The sequence below is a fragment of the Hermetia illucens genome, chromosome 4 (assembly GCF_905115235.1).
Source record: "Hermetia illucens chromosome 4, iHerIll2.2.curated.20191125, whole genome shotgun sequence".
Lineage (NCBI taxonomy): Eukaryota > Metazoa > Arthropoda > Insecta > Diptera > Stratiomyidae > Hermetia > Hermetia illucens.
The window spans coordinates 116,401,434-116,424,430 of record NC_051852.1 but is presented as its reverse complement, the minus strand read 5'-3'; the positions used below and the strand labels follow the sequence as shown (position 1 = coordinate 116,424,430).

The 22,997-nt window shown below is 41.2% G+C and overlaps 1 protein-coding gene across 2 annotated transcripts; it reads right to left on the bottom strand.

Moving 5' to 3' along the window:
* Positions 1-875: 875 nt before the first annotated feature.
* Positions 876-16,191, bottom strand: LOC119656114 (ring canal kelch protein-like). Of its 2 annotated transcripts, XM_038062435.1 has the most exons (7): positions 15,841-16,191; positions 15,683-15,779; positions 9,661-9,885; positions 2,454-2,560; positions 1,466-2,141; positions 1,139-1,367; positions 876-1,075 (listed from the first exon to the last, which is right to left on the bottom strand). In XM_038062435.1, exons 1-7 carry the CDS (start codon positions 15,922-15,924, stop codon positions 931-933), a joined length of 1,563 nt encoding a protein of 520 aa, XP_037918363.1. In that variant the 5' UTR covers positions 15,925-16,191; the 3' UTR covers positions 876-930. The 2 variants fall into 2 exon arrangements, with proteins under 2 accessions (XP_037918363.1, XP_037918364.1); XM_038062436.1 differs by lacking the exon at positions 15,683-15,779.
* Positions 16,192-22,997: the final 6,806 nt, after the last annotated feature.

Genomic DNA, 22,997 nt, shown 5'->3' with positions numbered 1-22,997 from the left:
CTACATCACAAGCTTTGCTGCCATTTGGAGCAATCTCACCTGTCAGCGCGACTTATGCCGGGGAAACAATAAAACTAATGACCTGACCTCATCACATCCAAACTCTGGTAAGCAAAGAGCTGGGACCAACCAGTTGGACTCACCGTTCTAATATGAAAAAAGGAAAACAGTCCAGCAGAATGTTAAAATTACCGTCGAAAAGTTTTTGAATGCATTCTTGACAATCGTATTCGCGACATTGACGCTTCGTGTACGAAAGTTTTGTGTTCATCTTGTGTGAGAAATTTCCTTGGCATGTTTTTCCATTCGTACATCAATAAAAATTCAAAATATTCTGGATAGGTTCTGAGAGCGAGATCTGTTACCATTTTTAGAGCACACTCCCCTATGTTTCATACAGAGCCAGAAATATGATCAATTTTGAAAGTGCTAATCGAGCCCTTTCATCTGATAGCCCACATGACTGTATTCTGTAAAAAATGAGGGGTGCGCATGTATGGGACTTTCCAGACAGACTTTGAATCACTTCTGATGAGGTTTTGTTTCACACAGAATAATGGATGGAAATAGAGATATCCGCGATCAATATGAGGTTACACAATGCGAGGAGAAATTGCCCTTGCGCGCGATAACTTACTAAGATTGGCCTAAGCATCAAAGTCAATGAATAACGACCAAAACAACAGGATGTGATAAGCTGGATGGTGCTTTTAGAGCCCCTAAACCCCACCCAGACCAGGTCTAAAACTGAAAAAATAGCACATTCGATCAAGACGAACCGACACCACTACAAAACGGGACGAGAAACGCAATTTCGTCGCACAAGCGACATCAAACACCGAAAATTAATTTAAAAACAATAAAAAAACCTTGAATTATTTTGTAAATATTTTAACTTTAATTACTTAAAAAATAAGCGACATTAACATTCTAAACAACGAAAATTGGATGATCATCAAATGTGTAAGCCAAAATCTTTGCCCAGCTGTCTTTTCCTGCGGCGTAACTTTCCATACCTTTGTTATTTAATAAGTACAGCACATCGTCTCGAGTACCAATGGAGCGGCTGTTCACACTGCAAGAGAATAATACTTCCTTCAAATTGATCGATAATCAATTTATACAAATTATCACTTACGAAAGTGAATAAATCGGTGTATGATGCAAGATTCTTGGATCATATCGAACTAAGTCTTTTGTACCCGTCTTCAAACAATAAATGGAATCCGATAGCACCGCCGAACTGCAGCCCGATCTAAAATCGAGAACGCCAGCGTTGAACCATTGACCTTCTCGTGGATCATAGCGCTCAATAATTTTGGGATAATCATTTGCATCGATTCCTCCAAAGACGTAGATAGATGAATCTTCAAAAGCGAATGTTTACATAAATAAAAGGAAAGAAGACTTTTTTTCTTTTCAGACGAGACTCAGTAATAGTATCAATGAACAAATTCCTACTCACTGTAAACAGACACGCCAGGTCGACTTCTCCTTTGCGTTAAATTAGGCAACTCTATCCATCGTCCAATATCATAGTCATATGAGGAGCACGACGACTGGAAAACTCCTTCAATCAAACCTCCAATCAAAAGCATCTGATTGTGCCTTGTACAAGTACCACAGCAAATTTTTCCGACTTTACATTTGAACTCTGTCCAGACCCTATCCTTTGTATCGTACCGTAGACCCACATCTGAGAGCACAGAACCGCGGTAGCCCCCAACAACGTAGATCATATTTTTGTACATAGTCATCGAACTATACGATAATTCTGGACGGTAATGTGCCTTGATTAACGAACCTTCTAACTCATTGAATTCATACATATACGTTTGAAGCCCACGCGACATTATGTAGAATATTGCACGTTTTTCCAAAACGCTGACTGAGAATCGGGTACGATTGTCCATTAGTGATGACATGAGCCATCGACACCCGCCGCTGTTTGTCTTCAGGAATTCTTCGTTCATGATTTGATTACTTATCAGACTAAGTGATAAATCATCCACAGGTACATATTGTAGAATCTGCTCCGAAAAACTACCTCTTCTTTGTTCATCATGTTTTAGCCATTGAATTGCGATCTCGTACATTACATCAGCGTCTGGATTGTCGACCCTGCTCAGTATATATTGCAACTGAAATTGAGAGCAATTACTGCATTACGCGAATGCATTACATTCTTTCAAAGCAAGCCTTCGGTATGAAAATTTCATATCTTTACACACATGAAACAACCCAATCTCATCAACAGCAAAGATGCTAAACAAGTAAATATCGGAATTATTGAAATATATTAACATCTCAATGCAAACCCTCATATTGGTTATATGGAATTTAAAGGAATTCGTTAGCGCAGTTTAGTAGAGAAGTTCAAACATCTTTAAAATTTGGAAAATGGATTTTGAATATCCTTCGAAATATTGATTTGCCAAAAAGTTCCAAATTACCTGATTCTTGGTGAGCTCTTTAAATGCACTGTTGTTAATAATTTGTTTCAAATTCTCTCGAATGTAGCCGATTGCGATTTCCTTTAAATCCATTCGCTCAATTTCATCTACATAATATGGAAATAAAATGTTCATTCATAAATAGAACTAGCTGAACTTAGATGATTTACTATTTGTCGATAGATTTCCGAAAATTAAAATTAGGTCATAAACTAATTTCTCAGTACGTTCATACAAGCCAAAATTGTTAAAATTGCTAGTTTTACTTTAAAATCACGCTATGGATGAGATACTCAGCAAACGTTTATGCTGATAGCCGGTCGAATGTACGTGAAGTGGTGATTGACATTTTATTTCATAAATTAGTGTGCGCTCAATAATTACTGCTATTGATCCAGATGAATAACGCAGATATACATCTCTTTAAACAAAATTCATAGTTTTGCATTAAGTGCAAACAGTTCTAGATTTGGAGAAGGAGACGAGGAGAGACGAACAGGAGATAAAAATCAACAAAATCAAGGTTCGCAGGATGACGGGTCGTTCCATTTTACTAATTTCATTAATTTGCAGAAAAAGAAGTCGTAAAATTTCTATATCTAGGAAGCATTGTTTCAGTGTCAATTCCGCGCTCGGTGTTTTGTCTAAAATCTGGAAATACCGATATCTCAACACCAACTTCGTTTGAAGTTACTGTGCGTCAATCATCATCATCCGGTCTAGGCCTGCCTTAATAAGAAACTGCAGATATCCCGGTTTTGCGCCGAGGTCCACCAATTCGATATCCCTAAAAGCTGTCTGACGTCCTGACCTACGCCATCGTTCCATCTCAGGTAAGGTCTGCCTCGTCTTCTTTTTCTACCATAGATATTGCCCTTACTTTCTCTCTCATCCATACAGATTAAGTGACCCGGCCACCTTAACCTATTGAGCCGGATTTTATCCACAACTTGACGGTCATGGTATCGCTCATAGATTTCGTCGTCATGTAGGCTACGGAATCGTCTCTCGAACGCGGCCAAGAGTTCGTAATTCTTCTTGCTAAGAACCCAAGTCTCCGAGGAATACATGAGGACTGGCAAGATCATTCTCTTGTACAGTAAGAGCTTTGACCCTATGGTGAGACGTTTCGAATGGAACAGTTTTTGTAAGCTGAAAGAGGCTCTGTTGGCAGCCAACAACCGTGCGCGGATTTCATCGTCGTAGCTGTTATCGGTTATGATTTTCGACCCTAGATAGGAGAAATTATCAACGGTCTCAAAGTTGCAGTCTCCTATCTTTATTTTTTACATTTGACCAGTGCGATTCGATGGTGTTGGTTGGTTGGTTTTCGGTGCTGACGCTACCACTTTATATTTTATCTTGCGTCTATATTCTTCTCTATGGGAGCAGGATATGGAAACCGATCACCAACGTTATTCGAAAGCTTCAGATTTTCAATAACTCATGGCTGCTTTGTGTCATCGGGGTGCTGACCGGCCTTACGCAATAACAGAAGCTGAACTTGGCCGGCATACGAATTAGACATTAATGTACTTGGATATTGAGAAAGGGCGACACTTCATCGCGGGTTATGCGTAGTAGTAGAATCGACTAACCAATAATGGCAGACGAATGAGACGCCCTAAAGCTATGTGCCGTAGAACAGTGGAAGACACCTCTCGGGGGGTCCTAAAGATAGCTAAAGCACATTGCCAAGAACCGAAAATGATTGCACAGTGTGGTCGACATGCTACGCCCTATATAGGAGGAGTGTCCCGCGACCATACTACTTCCTATCTAACTGAAATTATATTTTTAAATGAAATAGAGCGTTGCAGAGTAACAACAAACAGACCGTTTGGTGAGCGGACGGTCAAGTCGAGGACCAGTCTTGCTTAAACCTTGACATAAGCGGAAGGTTATTCATCGCCCAATCCTTATAGTGTTCAGAGTGCCAGAATGTCACCTGGAAGCTCGCAATTCTCACTATTAACAGAGGAATTTATATTATGATTAGATATTGGATACCAGTCGACTCAGCTGTGAATGAGTACCTGAGTGAAAATAAGGGTAATAATACTGACTACATTGCCTTCACAAAGTACAGTAGTCCCATAATGTACCGTCAAGACCCATATTCCATTGGATTATCGTACTAACGATCATTATTATTATTATTAATTCATCACCGCTATGATCCAGAGCAGAACGTCCACCCTAAAATCGAGTTGCAGCGTTCCCTCCAGATGACTCTCCTGATTCAGTTGAACTGGCCTACCATTCGTCGTAACCTGAACGGAGAAATGGTGACGCAACAATCCCTTTTCCCTGGCCAACAACCCCATTTCCTTCACTTCATTTCTGCTGGTGAAATCGTTTATTTCTAAACCGCTGCTAACGTGGAAAATCTCTTCAATGGATGCTATCTCATGGACTCATCATTACAAAATCAAGTTGCCCAATAAGGACAATCGAAAAAGTAGAATTTCATGCACGACATAGGAATAGTGCTGCTGAGTTTATTACGTTGGACACAGTAGCGCAAGAATTGTTACAATTTGCTTTTGCTTAAAAATAGAAATAAAATATTATCCATCGGCTCAAGTGGAGCAAGGCCACTGGGCTTGACGATCTCCTCGCGAAACTGTTTATCGTAGCTCCTACTGTCTCTGCAGAGCTGTTTCTTCCACTCACCTTGGGACTCTGAGATTTTTCCCAGTGAAGAAGAGAACAAGTCTTCAGTGTGGCAATCGGAGTATTCGCATGTTCCCTGCCTTCACAAGGATAGTAGCTAAAATTATCCTCGAACGCATTAATGAAAATCTCAAAAGCTTAACGGATAGAGAGCAAAGGTGTTCCGGCTTTGGATACTCCTGGATTGACTACATCAACACCCTGCGGACCATTTCAAAACAGTGTGCGGATCTGCACTTCAACCGCTGTTTATAGACTTCAAAAATGCTTTCGACAGAATCAACAGGATATGCATCTGGAATGCTCTACCTAGGAGGAACAGTTCGGAGAGACTAATACCTATTATCAGAGCGGCATATGGTGGCGGAAAAGTCACGTGTTGCATCTACTTAACATTTCTGAGGAATTTGAAGTTCAGAGTAGGACTAAAAATACACACCAATAAAACTAAGATTCTCAATCTAACTGGTCGTCGCACTGTTCCTATAGGATATAATTAGAAAACATTCCTACAAGAAAGGCAAATCTACGGAGACAGCACCCCATGAGCTTACAGGAAAAATTCAGGTGGCGATAAACAAGGACCGATAAAAAATACGTCTTAGGCGCATTCATGAACATCGAAGGTGCCTTCAATTATGCCTCATTCGCGGTGATTTGTAAGGCAGCAAGACAGAATGGAATTAATCCGCTGTTCTGGTTATGGACACCTTGCTATGGCTTCTAGAGGACACACAAGTTTAAGCACCAGCATTTGCGACGATCTGACCGTAATAATTATCGGCAAGTTTGCAGACATAGTATGTGACCACTTGAATGTAACTCTGCACAATCCACAGTTGATGCCTCCGCAACAGACCCACAATGAACGCTAGGAAGACTGGATTAGTTATGTTCACTAGGAACGTCAGATGTATCAACTACACGATACCTACCTTGGCATGGGCAGAAATCCAGCTGGTACAAACATCTCGACTCCAAGCTAACGTGGAAGCACCATAACCAGGAGCAAGATCAGAAATTCTGCAGATTCACTGGTGCTGCAGGACTACGGAACTTTTACCAAAACGAATTCATTGGATGTATACACCCATTTTGATGTATGTGATAAATGAAGAAGTTGACAAACTACCTGGCCAAGGTCCTAGGTTCTACAATGCTGGGACCAGTACCAGCTTTGGCATCTGGCCGTCCACTGTCAAGTCCACTCTGAGGGGGAAATTGCAAAGATTCAGGCAGCCGAATGGAGAAATTTGAACTTCTGCCGGCAGGTCAACATCTTTATGAAGAAAGCCGGGGCCGCTAGAGCGCCATTTTTGTTGTCCCTTAAGAAGTGGGATATGACTAAAAGCCCTACTATAGTGGGACACTGCTCCTTAAATGTGAGGAGGAAGAGAACACATTGTATTTCATATGCAGCTGCCCGGGTCCCTCAGACCTCGAACGAATTTACCTTTTTAAGGTTTTCTACAATGAAGAGCCTCAAATTCACGAAAGCCTCTGAAAGCCGTAGCTGAGAGGCCGTTGAATAAACGATCTCAGGGATAGTACAATGGGCCTTACAAAGGCCTGAGTGTTTGGAGTTGCGACTCACTTCAATAAACTAAACTAACTCAAGATGAGCTGCAGATTGTATAAGTATATTTGGTTACAAGGCATTTAAGTTGAAGTTCAATTTTAGGGAATGACTTATCTCGCCTTAAAATCTCGATAATACTTACATTGATTATTTGTACTTCCTGTTAATTCGTACAAAATTGCCGATCGCTAGATTTAATTTTCCTTACTTTGCACTACCGATAATTCGTTATTCTGATATTTCGTACCAAATCATCAGTCCCTTAATCATATGAATTATCGGAGTTCTACTGTACACATTTTGCACCATTCGGGATTTTTAAAAAATCCTGTTTTTATGTTTCCGCAAAAACAATGCAAAAAGGAGAAGACGAAAGAAAAAACAGCCAGGACGAGTCTCGTGTCTGGAATACTACGACTCGCTCATTTTTACATAATTAATTTACAGCTTTTCAATCCTATTCTCGAAGTTTGTATTTCGGTGGTGAATTAATTCGTGAAGAAAATTATAGCCAGCGCAGCTCCGGCAGAGCAACGGAAACCCTTATGCAGATCACCTTCTATTAAAGCAGACAGGTCAGGCAATCACCGATATTTAGAGAAAAGGTTTTTGGGTTCATAAACTCGCCAATTTTGAAAAAAAGATCCGCTCAAAGCGTAGCGAAAAATGTATAGTGTAAGAGTGAACTCCTCCTAACATCCTATAGAAAACGCCTCATCAAATGAAGATTTGATTCGTCATACATTTTCCCTCCTTGACTTCCGGCTTTACCCGCGCGGTCGTCCCATTTTTCTTTTTTTTTTCAATTTGACTATGAAAATTATTCGAAACTTTTTACTAATTTCCCCGGACTGTTGCTCCAGACTCTAGTGCGATTCCAACGCAGCATGTAAAAGATGTTGCCCAACAGGACCTGCTCGATTAACTTTCGCAATTTCCTGTTTTGTCGAAGCGAGTAACATCACGACTAGATTTTCCAGGGATTCCATCAAAATATAGTATGTAATCCTGGTGGCCTTCATGGAAGAAAGAACTCGATTATCCAACAGTATTACAATGAATTCTCGGGCCTTTGCGATGAGAAATCACCTAGGAGAACTCGGTAATCCAGCCCGACATAGAGAGGCCAAAAAATATTATTCCATAATTACAAAGCAAAGTTATCCGAAATCGTTGCATTTTCTATGAATCGTTCTATAAATTGCTACAGCATCCACTGGGATTTGTATGAAAAAGGGAAACAATTTAAATAAAAGGGTCATCTTCGTAAGGCAAGCTTATTTTAAAAAGTTTCAGTGGTCATAATTTTTTATTACTCTTTTGTACCATAAGAGAAATACAGGATGCGGCAGCATAACTTCCTTTTTTCAAAACTCAATAAAAACTATTGTATGCATTGGAAAATATTTATTTATTTTTTATAATGTAGGTACATGTCTAAAGTTTTTATTTACATTGTTTTGAAGATCAAATCTGTTAGGTGACGTCCCCCATTCTCCATATATTGCGTAAACCGATTTCTGGCGTTTGTCATGACTCTTATTAGCATAGCAGGTGTTATTTGGCAATTTCTTCTTGGATGTTGGTCTTCAAATCTTGTAGGGTTCTTGGAGGGTTCACATAAACACGGGATTTTAAAAAACCCCATAGAAAAATCATAAGGGAACAGATCGGAAGAGCGTGCCGGCCATTCCAAATCGACTCTAATTGAGATAAGGCGCTCTGGAAAGTGTTCCCTCAAAACAGCCATCGATGCTCTTGAAGTGTGTGCTGTTGCACCGTCTTGTTGGAACCAAGTGTCCCCCAAATCCAAATTTTCTAGCCGTGGGAAAAAAAATTCTGTAGCATGTTTACATACCGGTCCGAATTCACTGTCACTGTAACCTCAAAAAACCAGGGACCAATAATTCCATCTGAGGAAATTGCACACCACACTGTGACTTTGGATGAATGCAAAGGCTTTTGATGCAATTCTCGAGGGTTGGTGTCAGCCCAGTAGCGCATGGTTTGTTTGTTAACCGATCCACACTAATGAAAATGGGCTTCATCGCTAAAAAAACAATAGCATCCTCGGGAACGACATCAAGAAGAAGCTCACACGCGTTCATCCGAGAATTGAAGTCACGTTCTGAAAGTTCCTGCACTATTGCCATCTTATAGGAATGAAAATGAAGATCATCACGAAGAATTCTTCTCACAGAACGATCGGATAGTCCAAGGGCAGATGCGTGTTTGCGCGCAAAACGCCGTGGCGATCGCAACATTGACGCTCTCACTGCTTCAATGTTCTCAGGTGATCTAACGGGCCGAGAGACTCCAGTTCTTCCTTTTGTCGCACTTGCAGTTTGTCTGAATGTAGTGACCCATGTAACAATTGATTTGCGGTTTGGGACGGGAGCCAACGGGGCTAAATTAAAGCGATTCCGAAATGCACGCTGCGTTGCAATAACCGAACATCCGCTTGAAAAATAAACCTCAACGGCAAAGACACGCTCCTCACTATTCCAACGCATGATGGCGACTGAACCGTGTCGGGACAAAACTTTACAATATCCCCTCTTGAACGAGACCACTAGCGCTCCGCTATGACATCAACCAACTGAGTGGCGCGCATTTTAAAAAAGGAAGTTATGCTGCCGCACCCTGTATATACTCTAAGAAGGAGGGTATATTTGGGACAGTATTTTACTTATATTATTTTTTCGAAGTCTATGATGAGAAAGTACGTGTTAGGTATTGAATTATTGCTGAAAACATCTAAAAGGCACACCGATTAACACTGGAATTAATTCCAGTAAGCTTTCATTTGTATTTTAAGTTTCTTTTTCTCAAAATACACTCTTTACCACATAAGCAACTGTTAAGTGAAAGAATCTTGTATGAACAGCTCAAGGATATTCCAAATACCAACTGACATTGATTTAATGTGAATATATTATCGAAAGAACTTACCTGTTAGCACATACAACTGAACACAGTTCTCATCGTTTAGCATTTTGTTCAATAAAGTCTCGCATTCTATCCCCAAGTAATCGAGGTTTTTTATAATCATAACGGCTTCTTCCGGAGGAAACACCAATATACCAGAGTATAGAAATTCAATTATCGTCCACATCACCTCGAAGGTAGTATCATGTCGGAGTTCGATGCTGTTTTGATGACGTTCAAAAAATGAATCTAAAAGAAATGAATTAGAACTTTTTTAGTATGTAAACTTTACATTTCAGAGGAATTCATATATCAACAATAAACTTAACAAGAAAACCAAATTGGTTTAATAAGGCGGACTTGCAAATTTTCTTCTTAAAAGGTTCATAACGATATCCATTTCTGATCACTTCTGAATCCAACTATCCTCAGTAAAATAAAAATAAAAAGCGATTCTATGACCACTTGATAAAGCTCATTATTACCTCGGCTGATATCACGTATCATTTCTTTACTGTCTACGAACCATAGACAGGTCGACCCGAAGCACACAAAGACCTGCAACGTGTCTGCCGATGACTATATTGCCGTTATGAACGATCCAATGATCACATTAACGAAAAGGTGCGCTTTTCATCGATTTCGGGGAAACTTTCGATAACTTGAACAGCGAGTGTATCTAGAGTACTCTACGCAGGAAGGGCATTCCAGAGAAACTAACAGCCCCTATCAGGGAAACATATGATAGCGCAAAATGTCATGTACTGCACCGAAGTAAAATCTCGAAAGATTTTGAGGTCTACACCGGAGTCCGCAAGAGTTGCATCCTGTTACCGATATTATTTCTTCTTGTTATCGGTGACGTTCACCATGCTGCCTTCTCCGGAGGACTTGGAGGAATTCAATGGACTACGACGTTTTTCCTCAAACAACACGACTACACGGATGGCATCTGTTTGTTCTCTCACTAGGTCTTGGACCATGGCCAAATGGCTCTAGGTTTGGAAAGAGGGGCAAATAGAATTGGATTGAAAATAAACACCGACAAAATCAAAGTTCTCAGTCTGAAGTGTCATCGCACTCTCCCTATCTATATTAACGGGCAGAGCATCAAAGGCGTCGATCAATTTGTATATCTAGGAAGCGTAGTTTCTCTCGACGGTGGTACCGAACTGGAATTTAATTAACGAGGAGAAATTGTCCCCAAGGTCCGTGTTAATTCGTTTTATATATGCGTTATATATATCAAGAAACAAAATCAGATAGTATTTCATACCATGCAAGATAACCCATATGCTAGAAATGAACTGTCGGGAGTTTACAACTAATTCCAAACACGTTTTGACAACATGGAAACATAGACATGCTATTACCCAGTAAAATAGGCGTCCCCACCCATTACCCAGTAAAAGAGGCGCTTAGTCAAGGGAACCTCCTTTCAACTATTCCAGTCAAACTCTGTATCTTCTCTGAAGGTCGTGTTACAACGATTACCCTAAACTAAACTACCTCAAGAGGAGCTGCAGATTGTATATACCTATACCTATATTTGATGGCAAGGCATTTAGTTGAAGTTCAATTATAGGGAATGACTTATCTCTCCTTAAAATCTCGATAATACGTACATTGATTATTCGTACTTCCGGTTAATTCGTACAAATTTGCCGATCGCTAGATTTAAATTTCTTTATTTTGCACTCCCGTTAATTCGTTATTCCGATATTTCGCACCAAATCATCAGTCCCTTAATCATACGAATTATCGGAGTTCTACTGTACAAATTGAAAAATCACTCGTGCAACCGACCTTTCCCTTAAAGGATAAACAGAATTCGCTCAGATATGTGCCGCAGGCATGAAAACGGACCATCTCTTTCCCTTTTTACAAGTCTATTCTAGGTCATCACTAATCAAACAAAGAGAATGAAGTCAAACAAGCCGGAACATAACTAACTGCTGGATTCGTTTTCATTTCATTGAAACGATTCAAAATTTGTTCATATTTAATTAAGATTTAAAAGAGGCTAAAACGAAATTTACTTTAGTTCATATTGAGAAGGTAATTGAAACACACTTTCTTACATAAAATTTTAAAAACAAAATAAAATGCCAGATTTTGTTTATTATTGAAATGATATTATAGTAAAATTTTCCTTGTTGCTGTTGAAGTAAACTCTGGATACCATGCAGCCCCGTTTCAATTAGCCTTATTTCAGCAAAAAAGGGCCTGCCGATAGACTTAACATTCTCCGGTAGAACAAGGGCCATGGCTGCCAATTATGATAGGCTGAAAAAATGCAACCCTGAATGAGGGCAGCCCTGAGTTCATCGATGAAGAACCTGAGTCTAGACTCAGATTCGCCACAATTACAGACCCATCCAATTGGAACTCAATCCCTAACGAAAGAGCCGAAGCAGACCCCTTCTGTTAGAACTGACCCCTGGATGCGGTCGCCGCCATCTGCTGTGAATAAAGTCTTACCCACGGAAAAGCATTTACCTTCGGGAAAACACAGCCTCCGAGCAAACTGCCTTTGAGTAAACCCCAAACCCCGGGTTCCACCGACGATTCTAGCTCCCCAGCCCAAAGGGCAGCAAAAAGGGCTTGGTCGGCAACGACTAGGTCCTCATTTGCAGCTACGGCAATCAAAGTCAGTGGTTGGATGTTGTATGACGACACCATCGATCTAGTAACGATAATGAGCAATGCGAACAAATTAAAAAAAAAGCTCTCCTAGCTAAACGGACTACACCTTCGCCAGGCATTAGGTCGTGTTTTGAATCAATTTGGTGTATAGCGTAAAATGTTACGACTAAATTTCCCCTACGAAAGCACGAACGGTTGGCTCAGACAGCATTGCTCTTCTTTCAACGATGTGTGATATGATGTGCGACTAACCCTGTACACCATCTGCACCACCGTTCGAAAAGAGTATTCTCTGGATCCGAAATGAGGAACGTAATGGTGCTGCGGGTCTCGAACAACTCGGTGTCCAGACCACAGTCCGGGAAATTGGCTTGCGATCACCACAACTATCGCCTCCTAAGGCCAGCGTTAGGGGGCATACAGCTCACCACATATTCACCTGAATCGTAGTTGCAACATTTCCCAAATAAATTTGCAGCATTGTAAAGCTCCTACTGCACTAATCAATTATAAGTCAATAATTGCAAAGCAATATATGTAAATACCTCATACAAGAACCATTTGTTGTTGAAAGCCGGTCGAAGTGCTAGACCCGGTTCCTGTATGGTGATTTCAAAAGACCTCCACGCTATCCTGCTTAACGACCTATGTTGTGGCGATCCCACAACGGTCACCACAAACCATAAAAAGTGAACAAGGGCCTAAGATTCTTTGACGCTCTGCGTACTTTCCCTAAGAGAACGACGAAATTCCCAGTGGAATATTCGATGGAGCTATCTAATATGCCAAGTGTAAAGGCATAGGGATAACAGCAGTTGTGACCTCAACACAAGAAAATCGAGACTTTTAGAATATCTATTAGGAGCCGACCTGCAGATGCTCAATATGAGTAATGAACCTACTTTTGGCTCTTGTAAAAGAATGAAGAGGGGATCGAACGATATCGTGTTCTCAGATCACAGGCATTGACTTCGAAATGGGTATATCGAAATTCGCGGAAGACAGATTGGGCAACGTAAGAAACAGAACTGAGCGCTCGAGTTACGATCCCTGGGAACCGCATCAAATCCATTGCTAGAATTGTAAAAACGAATCAAGCGATTACAACTAACATGAAAGAAGCTTTCGAAGAGAGTTTTCCACTCAATACGCCAAATAAGGATGAAAAACCATAATGGAACTCTGATTTGGCAAAACAGAGGAGAACCAAAGGGGCACTTCTCAACCGGGCTTCGAAATCTGATCCACCTGTTGGTTAGAATCGGCACAAAAACTCCGAAAGCTCTAAAAAAAGCATAAGGCCGGCTAAACGATCATCATGGAGATGCTTCTGTGAAGATTCTAACTCAGTTGAGATGAACTCGAAGTTGAACCGGATTCTTGTCAAGGACTTAAACGGCAGTTGGAGTAACCTACGTTTGCAGAGCAGGAAGTACACAGAAATCGATGAAGAAACGGCAAAGCATTCGCCTGAAGTGCATAGCATGCATAGCATCCAAAATCTAAAACCTCCAAGGGTCGATATCCGCGTACAACCCTCAACCGAGAGACTCGACTTTGGCATTGAATATAATTTGAGCGAATAAAATGGACATTGAACAAGTTCCACAGATACAAATCTGCGGGCCTGGACATTATGCCTGCCCTAGTAATAGGGTGAATGAGTGTGGTGGGCTCCATATGCAAAATATTCACTAAAAATACCTGGTACACGCTTATATTCAAATAACAGCATGATATGAAGCTGATATTATTCCCAAACGATAGCATTGGCGCGTGGAAATGCGACCAATCATACCGTCATGCGCCCATCCGGAAATCCCTAGGCAACCATCAGATGGATCTTATGCCCAACGACACTCTGCCGTAATCACCAAAAAAGAAGAATGATATATAAACGACCACGAATCCTCTAGGATTGCGGACTTAATAATTTTCACTAACCGATCTGTCATGGGGTGTTCTCAGCAAAGCCGATTATGTTACTGGCGCTGAACACTCGGAAGATGATGATCACATTCCAGGCGAAGATATATGCCACTTTATTTGCAGCAGAAGAACGTTTACGATAAATTCGAATCTGTTCCGACAGTCGGGCAGCGTATCAGCACTAAGTACCACCAACCTATCAAGCCGCCTGAAGCATTCCTGATGTGAGTGCCAGGGCACTTGAACATCATTGGTAATGAGGACACTGACAGACTGGGTCGCCAATGGTGGCACCAGAGCCAGGTTTTGGCAACTGGCCATCCACTGTCAAGTCTGCTCTGAAGGGTGAAATCAAGAGTTCACGCAACCAAATGGAAAAATTTGAATGTCGGCAGAGGAAAATCTTTGTAAAACAACCCGGGGTCTCTGGAGCGACATTTCTTTTGTTCCTTAAGAAGTGGAATATGAAAACCCTGGTAAGGCTATTATCGGGACACGGCTCCCTAAACTAGCAAATGGAAAAAATGGCGTGGTCATTTCGGCACTATGTAGCCAAGATTAGGAAGGATAGGGCCCTGGACTTCATATGCAGCTGCATCGACTTTCTCAAACGAAAATATTTCCTGCATCGTAAAAACCGAATTTCAACTAAGTTTTTTGCCAAAATATACCAACACACCATTTTTTATAAGCTTTCAAATTCTGTCATAGCCTGTAATCTGCTCAAAAGTTACTAAAATATCTATTTTGATTTGCAATTCATATGAAGTCTCGTCTATCCTGGAAGATGGATTGGCTACCTTATTTTCGTATTGAGCTATAGATCATTGATTAGGCGGCCACTTGCTATGAATAAATGATGTAGAAAGAAGTTAATCTTTTTGGGGAGTTCCAAAGTGACCACTATAGATAAACCTTATGGAAGGTCAAGACTTCCCTCAAACTGCCAGGTAAATAGCGATGAGCCATTGAAACGACTACTGATTGTGGGAGCCTAGAACGAAAACATCCACCACACGTACTGTATATGATCCGTGAGATTAACAATTAAAGGTATGCCGCAAAAACGAAACTTCAAGATTGCCTGCATTACACAAACAAAATCATAAAAATAAATTATAAATTAGTTTGGAGACCAAGTCACGTATCAAACTCCAGGTAGCCCACATCTCCCACTGCGGTCTGATAAGTTCACTTATAAAATGAGATTAATGAACTTTCGGAATTCTCGAAGCGCTAGCGTCTCCGAGATATAATGAAATTCTTTAGATAGTTTGGACAATCCCACTGGCTACCAGTATTCTGGAATGTAGCGTAAAATGCAGAACCCAACACGGGGCATGTCGATTAAGATATAGAAATGTGTGAATGTGTAAGACACCAAGCCCAGCCAAGCTCCGATATCAACTTATCAGTGAAAAGTTAAATGATTGCAAATGAGAACGTGGTTAGAATTAAAATGGATAGTAACCATCGAACATCGCCTCGAAGAATGAGCTGCACGCTGCCAGCACCGTTCTATGCGCACTAATTTCTCGTCCATCGATCCACAATTTTATGTCGCAGAACTGAAAGTGTAGGCAGGGCGTGAGTGGAAAATACTTGCGACATGTGCTTAACTGGACTCACCTTATTACTGCGACGATACTCCGCCAATTTTTGGAAACACCGTTGCACATGCTTTCCGTCCACTATTCGCGTCGAAACCGGCATTTTCCACAAACCTTACAGCTTTCTCTGAAATGCCTTCCACCACCTGAACTTCACTAGAAAAACGATTACTACTCGCGGCAAAGGAACGTAAACAAATAACAAGTCCGCCGCCTAGTCAGTGTGTACAACTTATAAATAAACACCACACACGCTACTACGTACTATATGTACAGAAGCGCTCGCCCCACCCCTTCTGCGGTGTTTACGTTTCAAAGCATTTTCACTCTCCATCTGGGGGTCTCGTCTCGCCGTCTGGCGTCTGGCAAGTTGTTGGCTCCCGTTTAACCTTAAAATCAGTGAAAATGAAAACATTGGATGAGATGTCAATTGCGCGAGAGATTTGGAAATCCCCGGCGTCCGAAGTCTCCACAAAGCGGAGAAACCGATTCGGAGAAATCGTTAAACGATGCAGGCATAACCCGTGTAGAAATCATGTTATTTGTGCAATTATAAGAAGAATGGATTTAATCTGTAACGAGTTGACAAAATGGACAATTGGATATAACATTCGGAAAGAGAAAGAAAGATTATAGACAAAAACCCTGAGGAAGAGGACAACTGGCCCTCGATATATAGATGTATGAAAAGTAAAATGTCGTTTCAAGCATTCTAGGAAAACTTTAGTCTTATAAGGTTTTGTATGAAACAAAACCTTACTAATGTCTGTCGGGCACACGCGATTTACACGGAAATTGCTGAGCCTATTATTACGAAATTCCGTGAGAATATGTCGTTTGTGTGTCCTTTTACATTCAGCGAAAGGGCCCGATTAGTACTTTTTGAGACGTCCCATTTCTGATATTGTGTGAAACATAGGGAAGTGAGGGCTCAAAACGTGTGCCCCAAAAAGTGAAACAGTTCGGAAAATCTGGAAAAAATCACAGTAATTGGACTGACGAGACAAGTGAGAATTGACCGATATGCAACTTTTCATAACTCTTTTTCAGCTGGAAATTTTATTAAAGGCGCACGTGGAGTACATAGCAAAACGCATAAAGCTCTATTCATACTTACCAGCACGTGACATGGTAGACCACCACCACCATAAGCAAACGTGTTCATACTTAACAGCACGTAGCCTGTCAGACACAAACGTATTCTTTCATATATTCCCTCTGCGAGTATTCATATTTACAAACGGGAAGTGTAGCGTGTCAGACACAACATAGACTCAATGGCCTGCGGCAAGATGGCTAAACACAGGAAGAGCAAATTAAAAGGCCTAGGAGATACGGAGTGACAGTACGTATTCGTGGGGTAGGGACTAGGACTATTTTTCGGCGGCGGAATTTTTCTCCCGCACATACCGTAGAAGGTGCAATTATTTTGTTCAACCATACAGTTTCAAATAATGTGCCGCGAGACGAATCTCCCTGTGTGTAGTCCTCTTGCCTTAGACAAATGGCCTTGAATCCGAAAACGGTGAAGACTGATTTGAATTTCGCAGTCTGGCTCGTGACAGAAAATTGAAGACCAGGATTAATTTGCCTGAGTAGAATCCGTTGTTTATGAATTGATGGCCCTCAGTTCGTGTTTGTTCTTTTATTTAACATTTGCTACTGTAGTTACCTCAACGCATACATCAAGCTGACCATATCAAAGGCATCATTCCCTCAAAGCTCTTATATTATAATAATACTATCAAATGGAAAATGCATAGCATTCTAACGACCCCTGTAATGGTAATGGTATATCTATTAACTATAATATCTCGATCAATACTGTAACCCACTGTACTCTTAGGATGTTCACTGCTCTTTGTTTTGCTGAAGTGTAGTATTCAGTATCCTTCAGACATTGTCAACAGATATTCCTAACTTCCTTAAGTGGTAGTTTAGCCTGCAGTGGCTCGTGAGTATTCCCATTACGATCATAAGGCTCTCCTTGGTGAGGCGTCAGCGCTTTGGTTCATATTTCCCCATGAACCCCCTGAACTGTTTCATTCCTGATAAGTTAGTTTGATAGTTCCCTCAACCATTCCTCTTCCTACATTATTGTCATGGCCATGAATGCCTGCTTGATTTCACAGAAGGTTTCTCGTCCATTTAATAGCATTTCTATTTCTTCTCTAGCTAACTCATCCTCTTATTCACTATCTTCGAATCCAACGTGGCCGAAGACCCAGAGCATCCAGATCTATTGGAGGAGCCAAGTGCAATCAATTTATTAAGATTGGACCTTAATGCGTTAATAGCCGCCTGGCTGTGGTTAAGATTATAAAATTTTGCACCCTATAGTTTATTTGGAGCTTAAAGTATACATAACTATATATGACATCCACTTCTACCTAAAATACTTGAACGAATTGCCCATGCAACCATCGCCTCTGCTATAAGGGACTCGCTAGTGTACCAGGTAATCAGTTGCTGGTTTAAGCGGTAGATTATTACCAGGCTCTCCCGATTAGCCATATTGCTTAATTATGTTTCAAATTTCTTATCAAAATGAAACTTTATTGCATCAGTAATTCGGGGTACCGCCTAAAAAGGATTAAAACGTCCTCCGATTTAGGCAACACTAGGCCCCCTGATATTATGGCCATTGTGAAATATGCTCTTCTTGCCTGTATCTTCATGTAAATACGAAAAGGGGTTAACCTAGAGGAAGCTCCAACGATCGGTTGGCCATGTTCTCATTGCCCTAGTCATACGCAGAGGAGCCAGTCTTTGCAGTTTATGTAACTCCTCGAATATGTGGTGGTAAGCCAAATAGCGATCGCCGTAAGGAAGTATGCCGAGCTACGCTACTTCTTGGTGGTAATCAAGTACCTCGTTTCCTCAGGTACCACCCAGTGGTATCACCATTGCCTATTCGAATGTTCGAGTTTTTGTACCAAGAGAATAGGAGTGGACGGCTCGTAAGCGGGTGTCCACACTCATAGAGGAGCTTCAATAGCTGTACTCAGTAGTAAACCAGTACTCCGGTTTTGATTGTCTGTCTGGAGGATGTTTACTATTGAAGATGGTGTAGTTCAAGTTTAGAAGTTAGATTAATGTCCATGAAATGAGTTAGATCAATGTCCATTGAATGTCTGATAATCTCGCGGTGTTAAGTTATTTTTACTTTTATAATGAAGTATATTGATTGGTTAGAATCTCAGTATTCTGCAAATGCGTAGTCCCACCCTCCTCAAATAGGATTCTCATATTTACACCTACAGATTAATATAGTTATTCCAGTATTTGTTTGTTTCTTAAAAGTTTGCCAATTACAATATTCCACATTAACGATGATAATACCGCAACTTGTGGACAATCTTGGGTTGTGTTTATGAAAATAGAATTGGCTCCTATTGGTACTTCCACTTGCATGCTTTCTAACAATTTGTTCAACCAGAGCCTTATTCTTCTTCAGCCTTTGTTCCGCTCAGAAGCAAGGTCGGCTCGTCGTGGTTTCAAATCACCATTAAGCCTATTAAACCACCGTTGCTTCGAAATTTAGTGCTGAAAATACATCCCGTTCCGATATCTGGAAAGTTTATGAAGAAAGGGACTGGTGGTCCCTCTTCAAACTCGGTCAAAACTCGATACGGTCATTGCCCTTAAAATGTTATGGACATTCAAAGTGGGGTTCCTTTTACATCAGCATGGCAAGTTGAATTTTCAAGCCTGTGCGGTGAGGAGGACGGAATGGGGAGGATATGTAGAAGAAAGAGAAAGATTTTTTTAACCCCGTTAAAGGATAGCGGCGGTCACCATCCCTTTAAATTGTAGGGTTTAATTTTGAGCCATCTTCCCGCAGTGATAAAAGATGACCTCTCACGGAAATTCCCTCCGTCTATTGGGAGATATTTTGATATCATCATGGTAAAGTTGGGATTGCTAACCATACTCCTGGAGAGTAAGAGTGTAAAGAGGATATATAGAAGAAAAAAATGTCCCTCCTTTCCACTTCTGTTAAAGTTATCGTACCAGGAAAAGGGGCTATTTTCGAATCATAAATAATCTGGTAGAGTAATTATCGTCACAATGTGGAACGGGGCTACAGAAGGGGTCACAACACAACGTTGTACATCGCTCCGTTGCGTAATTTGTTTGAGAGTGTATCATCATCAACGGTGCAACAACTGGTATCCGGCCTAGGCCTGTCTTAATAAGGAACTCCAGACATCCCGGTTTTGTGCCGATGTCCACCTATTGAGCCGGATTTTATCCACAACTTGACGGTCATGGAATCGCTCATAGATTTCGCCGTTATGTAGGCTACGGAATAGTCTATCCTCACGTAGGCGGCCAAAAATTCTTCGGAGGATTCTTCTCTCGAACGCGGCCAAGAATTCGCAATTTTTCTTAGCAAGAACCCAAGTCTCCAAGGAATACATACTGGCAATATCATTGTCTTGTACAGTAAGAGCTTTGACCCTATGATGAGATGTTTCGAGCGGAACAGTTTTTGTAAGCTGAAGTAGGCTCTGTTGGCTGCCAAGAACCGTGCGCGGATTTCATCATCGTAGCTGTTATCGGTTGTGATTTTCGAAACTTGATCAGGGTCAGCCTAGTCAGTATTAATTTCGTCGGGATACCGAATTCTCTCATGGCAGTGTACAGTTTTACTCTGGCTATGGTATCATAGGCGGGTTTAAAGTCGATGAATAGATGGTGCAACTAGTGTCCATATTCCAACAGTTTTTTCATCGCTTGTCGCAGAGAGAAAATCTGATCTTTTGCTGATTTGCCTGGAGTGAAGCCTCTTTGGTATGGGCCAATGATGTTCTGGGCGTATGGGACTATCCAGCCTAGCAAGATAGCGGAGAATATCTACTAGATGGTACTCAGCAACGTGATACCTCTATAATTGCTGCACTGTGTGATATCTCCCTTTTTATGTATGAGACAGATAATGCCTCGTTGCCAATTGTCAGGCATTGATTCGCTGTCCCATACCTTGAGCACAAGTTGATGAACCACTAGGTGTAATTGGTCGCCTCTATATTTAACCAATTCGGCTGTAATTCCATCGGCTCCTGGCGATTTTTTTTTTAGCCGATGAATTGCACGGACTGTTTCTTTTTAACTTGGTGGTAGCAGTATTTGCCCGTCGTCTTCAGTTGGCGGGACCTCCAACTCGCCGATGTTATGGTTGATCAGTAGCTCGTCAAAGTGCTCACCCCATCGCTCCAATATGCCCATTCTGTCGGAAATCAGATTTCCCTCTCGGCAGGATGAGCATCGAGGTGTATAAGGCTTCATCCTGCTGACTTGTTGGTAAAACTTCCGCGCCTGATGCGGTTGCTCCCTGTACTTTTCTAGTTCACAGACTTGCTGGTTCTCCCAGGCTTCCTTTTTCCGGCTGTGAAGTCGCTTTTCCGCTTGACGGAGTTCGTGATAAGTCTCTGCGCGTGCCCGCCTTCTTTGAGAATGCAACATTACTCGGTATGCGGCATTCTTCCGTTCCGTTGCTAGCTTACATTTATCGTCAAATCAGCCGTTCCGACTCCTTTTGCGGCTGGGGCCAAGTATGGTTGTGGCCGTATCAATGATAATGTTCTTCAGGTGGTTGTGCAGATCATTTGTTGATGCTTCATCTCCAGGTCCTCTGTTGACTGCAGTTATTGCGGCATCCATTTCCCCCTTATAGGTGTCCCGGAGGGTTGTGTTGTGGATGGCTTCAGTGTTCACTTTCACCTGATTGTCAGAGGGGATTCTAGGTGGTATTGTTATTCGAGCTCGGAGCACCATGCCAACGAGATAGTGATCTGAGTCTATATTGGCCCCCCTATATGTTCTGACATTCATCAAGGCTGAGAGGTGGCGGCGTTCGATCAGCACGTGGCCAATTTGGTTGAAAGTGGTCCCGTCTGGAGAGGCCCATGTATGTTTGTGGACCGCTTTCCACGCAAACCAGATACTTCCAACAACTATTTCATGTGACACTGCTAATTGAATAATCCGCAGTCCGTTATCATTTCTATTTTGGTGTAAGCTATGGGAGCCAGCATATCACCTGAATACGGGCTCCTTCCCTACTTGGCTGTTAAAATCCCCAAGCATGATTTTGATATCATATCTGGGACAGGCTTCAAGGGTTCGTTCTACTGCCTCGTGGAAGGTATCCTTCTCCGACTCTGCAGTCTCCTCTGTAGGGGCGTGAACGTTAATGAGGCTTATATTTCTAAACTTGCCCCGCAAGCGCAGAGTGCATAGCCGTTTGCTTATGTTTTCAAAGCTGTTAACAGCAGTATATGCTCCCTTCAATGTCATTATATCCGGTTTTGACTATAGTTTCTTTAAACTCTTATGAATATTTAAATAAAGTTGTCAAAGAGAAAAGTGCAATCAGCCGTTTCACGAAGCGACGCGTACAGCAAAGCGGTCTCGCGCCTTGCATTTTCAGAGTCTCGTAATGTTTTCATTTTAGTTTTCACTCCCGAATTCTTGGGAGCTATATAACATGTTCTAGGTAGTTTATCCTATACATGAAGAGTGTAATCCCGAAATGTCACAAGTACTTCTTACTATGCGGATTTTACGTATTTTTTGCAACTATAAGCATTCTAACAGCCCTTTATCTTCCACCTAGTCCTACCTACTGACAATATTTTTCCTGTATTTGTGGAGACTTGCAGGACATCTATACAAAAATTCAACCGTGCCAGAAGTCAGTTTTTTTTTACAAAAATTTAACAGGTTTGAAAGCTCACCCACGCCTTTGCCTTGCAGGCCTTCTGACTATCCGGCTGTTCTTTCGCTTCATTCCATCCAAACTATTTCCTTATTTGATAGAGAGTTTACTGTATTGGAAGAAATTTGGTCCGAGTTTTTCTGAACCTCCTTTACGGGTAGTCCCTCTCATTTTTTATAACCCCTATTTGGTCTCTCCAAGCGGTCTATCCGCCTCTAAGAATGTTGTATCTTTTAAAAGCACCGAAGCAACCCAGAAGCAAACTTATAAAAACAAACGCCACATTTTTTCTTATTCTCATAAAATATATTTGCAAAAATGAAATATTTCATGAAACTAGATTTAGTTATATATAAATACATACATGAGAGAAAACACTTGGGAAACATGACTGTAGAAAGTGAAGAAAAGGAACAAAAAGCATTAAAGATGTGGAAAAATGTGAATGTAAA